At 37.1% G+C, this 8,527-nt stretch overlaps 1 protein-coding gene across 1 annotated transcript in view; it reads right to left on the bottom strand.

The window, feature by feature from the left end:
* Positions 1-8,527, bottom strand: part of RPS6KA6 (ribosomal protein S6 kinase A6) — a 198,090-nt gene that overhangs the window by 151,342 nt on the left and 38,221 nt on the right. The window contains exon 5 of the mRNA XM_004714129.2: positions 6,867-6,946. Within this exon, the coding sequence (XP_004714186.2) occupies positions 6,867-6,946 (80 nt within the window). The remainder of the gene's footprint in view (positions 1-6,866; positions 6,947-8,527) is intronic.

The raw sequence follows: 8,527 nt of genomic DNA, 5'->3' as shown, positions 1-8,527 counted from the left end.
ATGGATTGTGATAAGAGTTGTATGAGCCCCTAATAAAATGTTTAAATAAAAATTTTCTTTAAAAAAACAAAAAACAAACACCAACTTAACAAATCTTAGGAACCAATTCCTAAACAAAAGGAGAAAAGGCTACCTACCAGCCATGAACCATACATCATCTCCCTTTTGTGCACCTCACAAAAGCCAATGTGAAAAAGGAGACACCACATTGTCTGGGGTCACTCTTTCAAGAAGGGGGAACTGGAAGATGACCATCCACCCACTTGAGGCTAGACAATATCGACACAAGACTGGGGAAAGTCATTGGGCCCCCCATAGGAATGGAAGGAGCAGCTTTCCAAAAAAGTCAAGCCAGGACCACAAGAGGGGTCCACCTACATTTTGGAGGAGACTTGGTAATTCTGTTGGTGAGTACAGTGGGTTATTGGGGGAAACTAACCGCATAGCAAAAAAGGATGCTAAACAATGAGCGTAGGGAACCTCTCATGAGTGTAGGAAAAATGGGCCAGATTTTGGGTATCTGGCTAGATACTATTAATTCATTTCTTCCCAACCTTCGGTGAACCATACCTTAGATTAAGCACCAGGATGACCTGGCGGGCAGGAGGACACAACACAGGGGTTATACCAAAAGGACATAACATAGAAGCCCCGCTGAATGAATTGAACCTTACCTCGAAACTGCCTGCACCCTTGAACTGGGGACTGGGGTATTTGGATGTGAGAGGAAGCACAGAGTGGCTGCTCCAGGATTGTGGAAGTGGCAGTTGTTGGACCTTGGGAAGAACCCCCAGCTCGGTGGATGTCCAGTGGACACAGGATCGCCATACATGTTGTGCCTCAGTGCCCACCCTGCAATGACTCGACAGGTTGGAATATGTTGAAAAAGGATCTACACATGCGGTAGTGGGCCCAGTAAGGCACCCATTGTCATCAACCCCCATGCTTAGGGTCAAAAGAGCCCAATCGAATGAGAGATTGAACTGTGTAAGACTAAAATCCATGGGTTGCAGCTCAAGGTGAAACTTCCCTCATAGACTCCTCACACCAACAGTGTCTCAAGTGCTAAATCATCGGGAAAAACTGATCACAATGATCTACATATAACCCCCTCCCAGGGGGACAAAGACCAGAAAAGTGAGTGATGGGAGACTTCAGTCAGTGTAAGACATGAAAAAACAATAATTTATAAACTATCAAGGGTTTATGAGGAAGGGACGCAGGGAGGGGAAAAATGAAGAGCTCAAGTAGAAAGAAAATGTTTTAAAAATGATGATAGCAACATATATACAAATGTACTTGACACAATGGATGGATGTATGGATTTAATAAGAGCTGTACGAGCCCCCAATAAAATGATTTTTTTTAATAGTGCAATGGACTTGTACCCCAGAGGGGTAATTGACAATGTAACTTCTTTGAGTTTTTTGCTTTCCTACTTATAGCTTGCTTTTTGTGTTATCCATTTTTCTTTCTTTTTCCTTTTCTTTTTGCGTGTATGTATTCAGTTTGCTTGATTGATGATTGGCTTATGGCTGCTATTGATGCAGTTGATATTATAGGGTTGTGATTTTGTCAAATTACCACCACCAAATTAAACCTGAGACTTGCAAGCCCCATAGACAAGCAGATGGAATCTGGGCTCCTACTAACTCTTGTCCCAATTCAAGAATAATTAGTTCTGATAACATGGTCCGGCTCGATAATAACCTTCATGAAAGGATCACTGAAGATAAGTGTGCTACAGCAAAGTGATGAAGAAAGTAAATGGTACTCGGCTATCAATCTGAATAGTGTCTGGGTCTTAAAAGCTCGTGTTCAAACAAGCAGCCATCTAAGCAAGGAGTCAACTAAGTCCACACAGAAGAAGCACACCAGCTTGTGTGATCGAAAGAAGACAATTAAAATTTTTTAATATGGCGAAGAGAAAAGTATCAGAGCTAAAATTTTGAAGTGCCAATTTATAGGTGGCTATGGAGGACAGTGAGAGCCCAAAACCTCTCTGCAGAGTATCTAGTCAGACTGAGCCACTGCCAGATCCGCTCCAGCCAAAGGCAAGAATCTCCAACAGCCTTGTTGTCAGGTAGAGACTATTATAATCTTGAATATGCAGAATCGAACTTAATACAGATGACCTCCCTATAGAACCAGCATTTTGGTCTTCATATTATTATTATTTTATCCTTAGCACCTTATTTTGATTTGGGTTTTTATTGCTTCTGTTGTGTTTCCCAGTTCGTGACCCACAGGAGTGGATGCACAGTGATAATAACTAATATAGAGTTTGATTGAGGATGCAGGGGTGGGTGACATGGAGGGAAAGGGGATTTCAGGAGTGAGAAATGAAGGTAACGGGGGAGGGAGTAGTAGAACTGACTGTGATTGCACAACTAATTTTAAAGGCAATTTAACCATGGATGGGGAGTTGTTCTAAAATTGAATACGGTAATGATTGTACAATTCTCCTTTATATGATTGAACAATTAAACTATTGAATTGTATGCTATATAACTTATTTGCAAATAAAAATGTTCTAAAAAATTTACAGAATGACTACTAGAAGCAAAAAGTTAGAATAGGTAGCTTGAGGGATAAAAAATAATATACAAAAATCCATTGTATTCTCATTCAAATGGAATTTGAAATTATACCAATTTCACTTAAATAGCAAGAAAAAATAGGAAAATATTAAGCTGATATATGCAATGCAAGAACTGTGTAATGGAAATCACAAAATATTGTTAAACATTTTTTTACTTTTTAAATTTTTAAATCATTTTATTGGGGGCTCTTACAGCTTTCATAACAATTCATACATCAATTGTATCAAGCATATCTGTACATATGTTGCCATCATTTTCTAAACATTTACCTTCTATTTGAGCCCTTCATTTTTCCTTACCTCCCCCTCCTCCCACCCTCATGACCCCTGGATAAATTATAAATTATTATTGTTTTCATATCTTACACCGACCCTTCACCCACATTTCTGTTGTTCATCCCCCTGGCTCGGGGGAGGGCGGTGTTATCTGTCCATCATTGCTATTGGGTTCCTTCCTCCTCCTTCCTTCCATCCTCCCCGGACTTTCCCCCTACCCTCCTGGTATCACTACTCCCATTTCTGTTCCTGAAGGGTTTAACTGACCTGGATTCCATGTGTCATGAGTTCTTATCGATACCAGTGCATGCTCCAGTATAGCCAGAACTGAAAGGCTGAAAGACTCAGGTCATGATAGTGGGGGGTGAGGAAACCTCAAAGAACCAGAGGAATATTGCATGTTTCATAGGTACTATACTGCACCCTGAATGACTCATTCCTTCCTTGTGACCATTCGGTGAGAGGAAGTCCTACTGTCTACAGATGGGTTTTGGTTCTCAGCTCTGAGGCCCCTCATTCAAACAATGTGTTTGTTGTTGTTTTGGGTTTTCTTGTGCCTGTTACCTGATTCCATCGACACCTCATGATCGCACAGGCTGGTGTGCTTCTTCCATGTGGGCTTGTTACTTCTCTGCGAGATGCCCACTTGTTTAACTGCAAGCCTTTATGATCCAAGACACTATAACTTTTGATAGCCAAGCACCATCAGCTTTCTTCACCACATTTGCTTATGCACCCATTTTGTCTTCAGCGAATGTGTCAGGAGTGAGCATCACAGAATGCCACGTTGTTAGAACAAAGTGTTCTTTCATTGAGGGAGGGCTTGAGGGAGGCCCAAAGTCTGTCCACTTCCTCAATGTATTTCCACATAAATATATGTACAGAGGCTAATACTTCTATTTTTTGAATTAATATATTTACATAAGTGCACACATGTATACCTCTATCCATAGCATTGCTTTCTAGATCATTCCTGTTTCCTTTTACCTTCCACCTGCCCCACCACCATGCTTGCCCTTCTGCCTCTTAGCAATTCCTCTCAGCTAGATTGTTCTTGCTCCAACACCACCACGATCTCTATGTCCTCCTCATTGTTGCTTTTTAATTTCCTAATTGTTCCCCTGTCCATGGAGTTGTTTGCTCACTGCTCCTGTCCCCTGCCTCCACCTCCACCTCCACCTAAGTCCCTCTGGAACTGTCTGTCTTGTTGCTTTCTCCTCAGGCTGGCTTCCCATCCTATCCTATATAGGTAGGCAAAACAACAATAACAGAGACAAAAGAAAATGAAAAGATTGCAAAAAAAGAGAGAAAAAGAAAAATAATGAAAAATCATACATAATTCCAGGTCTGTATGCTGACCTTTATGACTATATCCCCACCAGTTCTGGGGGATTCTGGGAACTTCCCCTCCTTGCCTGAAGATTTTTTTTTTTAGGGAGGTGGTGCTCCTCAGGAGTTTTGTGGCTTTGCTTTCCTCCAGTTGCTGATCTGTTATGTTCCCTTCTTGGTTCGCCCAAATTAAAGATGACCTATGCAGCAACACATTGACAGCGAACTGCCAGAATTTCAAGCTGAATTCAGAAGAGGACAGGGAAAAAGGAGTATCATTGCTGATGTCAGATGGACCTTGGCTCAAAGCTGAGAGTACCAGAAAGATGTTTACTTGTGTTTCATTGACTATGCAATAGAATTTAACTGTGTGGACAACTCTGACAAGAATGGGGATTCCAGAACACTTCACTGTACTCATTTGAACTTGTACATGGATCAAGAGGTAGTTGTGTAAACACAACAAAGAAATACTATATGGTTTACAACCAGGACAAATGTGCATCAGGATTGTATCCGCTCAGACTTGTTCAATCTATATGGTGAGCAAATCAAGAGAAGCTGAATTATATGAAGAAGAGTATGGCAATCAGGATTGGAGGAAGACTTATTAACAACCTGCAGTACGTAGGAGGAATTGAAGCACTTGCTGTTGAAGATCAAGGATTTTACCCTTCAGTATGAATGACAACTCAACATAAAGACTAAAATCCTCACAACTGGCCCAATGTGTAACATCATACTATATGGAGAAAAGACTGAAGTTGTCAAGGATTTTGTCTTAACTTGGATCAACAATCAATGATCATGGAAGCAGCAGTCAAGAGATCAAAATAAGTATTCCATTAGGTAAATATGCAGCATACGACCACTTTAAAATGTTTAAAAACAAAGAATGGTACTTTGAGAACAAAGGTACACCTGACCTAAGCCATGCTATTCTTAACTGCCTCGTGTGCATGCGAAAATTGGACACTGAATAAGGAAAACCAAAGAATCAATGCATTTGAATTATGGTGCTGACGAAGAATATTGAAACAATATTGCCAAAAGAACAAACAGATCTGCCGTGGAAGAAATACAGCCAAAATGCTCACTAGAGGCAAGGATGGTGAGACTTCATCTCATGTATTTTGGACATGTTGTCAGGAGAGACTAGACCCTTGAGAAGGATACTTATGCCTGATAAAGCAGTGGGACGGTATAAAAGAAGACCTTAGACAAAATTGATTGGCACAGTTGTACTGATGGGCTCAAACATGAAACAATTGTGACAATGGCACAGACTCAGGTAGTGTTTCGTTCTGGTGTACATAGGATAACTATGAGATTCAGACAATTCAATGGCACCTATTAACAACTTTGGACATATTGTCGGAAAACACCAATCCCTGCAGGACATAATGCTTGCTAAAGTAACAGAGCCATGAGAAAAGAGTAAGACCTTCAACAAGATTGATTGACACAGTGGCTGCACAGATGGGCTCAAACATAAGAACAATTGTGAAGATTGGACAGGAATGGGCAGTATTTCATTTTGTTGTACATAATGTTACTATGAGTTGGCACCAACTCAATGGCACCTAAGAATAACAATAATACTATCCAAAATAGACTGTTGAGAATGAATAAAGCCACAGACTGAAATAAAATATTTGCCAATAACCTGTTATGAAAAACGGAACTGAAAGATAAAGGACTTGTTACAAAAACTTCTTGAAACCTTTTATAAAAAAATAAAGGATTTATAATCAAAACATATAAAGAACGTCCAAAGTTCAATAAGAAAACAAACAACCCCATAAAAATGGACCATGGATTTAAATAATAGAAGCTTTATATGGAATATTAAAACTTGAAAAAACCCATATATCTACCAATAGGTAAATAAACTGTAGCATAGCCATAAAATGGAATAGTCCTCAGTAATAAAAATGGATATACTTGAGTATAAGCCGACCCGAATATAAGCCGAGGCACTTAATTTTACCACAAAAATTGCATTAAAAATGTGCTGAAAAACTCAGCTTATACATGAGTATATATGGTAAATTTCAAAATAATGATGCTTCATTAATGATTCTAGAGGGAAAAAAGGACATATTATATGCTTCATTTACATAAAGTTCTAAAAAAGACAAATCATATACTTACTGAAAGCAGATTATTCACTGGAGTTGTGGTAGGAGGAACAGATTAAAAAGGGCCCAAGAAAACATTTTGGGGGTAATGGTTATGTCCATTATTTGTGTTCATGATATCACATGATCAATATCAAAATTTATCAAATTTTACATGTTAATAAGAACAGTTTATAATTTGTTAATAATACCTCCATAAAACTTTTCAAATAAATTAATTAAACACTACTCCCACAGGAATTTAGGTGGCTTGAATATCCAAAGTCTTAGACTTGTCCCTATCTACTTTACCTAGTTATTTATGCTGTTCTTATACCTAAAAGAATACTGAGCAACAAGGGGATGCTCTAAATGAAAGGCAGAAAGAAAATGTCATTAATTATGACAAATAGTAGATACTATGAACATAGAATAATTATCATTTAAAATTTTTCTAAGAAAAAAATAATTAGCAAAAACAAAAACTATTTTTCATATTTATGTTTAAACAAAGTAAAAATTTACACACAGATTCTTACCTCTTTAGATAATCTTGTGAAGACATCTCCTCCCCTGAGAAAATCCAGTATTAAGTATAACTTCCCTTCAGTCTGAAAGGCTGGTTAGAAAGCAGTAAAAGAATAATCTTTTTTAAAAGCTTAGGATTTTTAATTAATAAATCTGTTTAGAATGGCATTATGAAACTATACGACAATTAAGTATTTACTCACCTGATCCATTGCTGGATATTATATTAAAACTAAACCCAGTGTTAAATTCAACAATAAATACCTAGAAGCCTTTCATGTGAACATGATCAACCTTGCATGTGACTTTAAATGGAAATTTACCAACATAATTTTCCTAATTAATGAAGCCTCACATCTTAACATAGTTCCTGAGCTCTAAATGCCACTTCCATACTTCTTGAAAGTAGACTAATTACTTAAATTTCAACAAAAATACTACTTCCTCTAATAAGCCTTCAAGGATTATCCCCACCCACCCCACCCAATCTTCTGCTTCTCTTTGCTTCAACCTCCTCTCGAGGAGAACAAATTATGCCTACTTTTGAGATTCCATTGTACTTTATACCTTTCTTATTGGACTCATCTTGTTCAGGTTGGAAGCAACTTGATATTAGTGAACTTGTTTTGTGTTTTGACATTCCTAATAGACTACAAATTCCTTTAACAATTATGCTCATCTCCTTTTAATAATTTTGATCCATTTAATACATTGTTTTGAACACAACAGATATATGAGGTAAGAATCTAATGGTATACTGAATATGACAAGGAGTACCATATATAGTTGTGTATAAGCCGAGTTATTCAACACATTTTTTATACAGTTTTTGTGGTAAAATTAGGTGCCTCGGCTGTTATTCATGTCCGCTTATACTCAAGTATATATGGTATTTTAAATACGACTACTATTGATGGAATTAGGGGAACTAGGAGTAAAAAATAATAGACAGGAATTTCTTTGGAGTTTTTAATATAGATAACCAGTGACATATTTTAATATATTATTTATGGAAGTTACACTAAAAGGAAAATCAATAGCTACTAAAATCTACATCTAAAAAAAATGGGCAATGATGTAATAGACTTTATCAATGATTTAACAATACATAACCTTTTAAGGAAAACAAATTCCACAATTCCTTCTACATATTAAATTAGCAGTAGAGCTACAATTCAAACTCAGAATTGTTTGACTCTAAAGCTCATGTGGTTTTCATTATATCTACTGCTTTATACTAGCATTTTCCATATATAACAAATTAATATAACTCAATAATTCTCAACAGAACCAGCAAATATGCTTAATATTAACATTAGATATGAGAAAAATATTCAAACATTAGAATGGTCAAAATTATTTATAATAACATTATACCTGAGTTATCAATTATTTTACTATCTGATATTTGGCATTTATAAATATAGTGAAAAACTATGTTGCACATTAAGGGTGTGTGTCTGGCAATAATAAATGCTGAGGGCAAGGCAAGACTAACATTGATGGTTAAAGCTATGTGTCAACCTGCCTGGACCATGATTTTCAGAGTCTTGGCAGCTATACAATTATGTAAACTTTCAGTTACGTGATGATGTAATTTAGAAATCATCTAATGAATAAATTTGGAAGTTATATAATGTAGTCATTTCCATTTAATGATCTAAAATGCTCA

This window comes from Echinops telfairi, unplaced genomic scaffold (genome assembly GCF_000313985.2).
Source record: "Echinops telfairi isolate 266 unplaced genomic scaffold, ASM31398v2 ScPeMD7_7419;HRSCAF=8457, whole genome shotgun sequence".
Classification (NCBI taxonomy): domain Eukaryota; kingdom Metazoa; phylum Chordata; class Mammalia; order Afrosoricida; family Tenrecidae; genus Echinops; species Echinops telfairi.
Note: the sequence above shows the minus strand (reverse complement) of the source record. Positions and strands in the feature narration are given on the sequence as shown.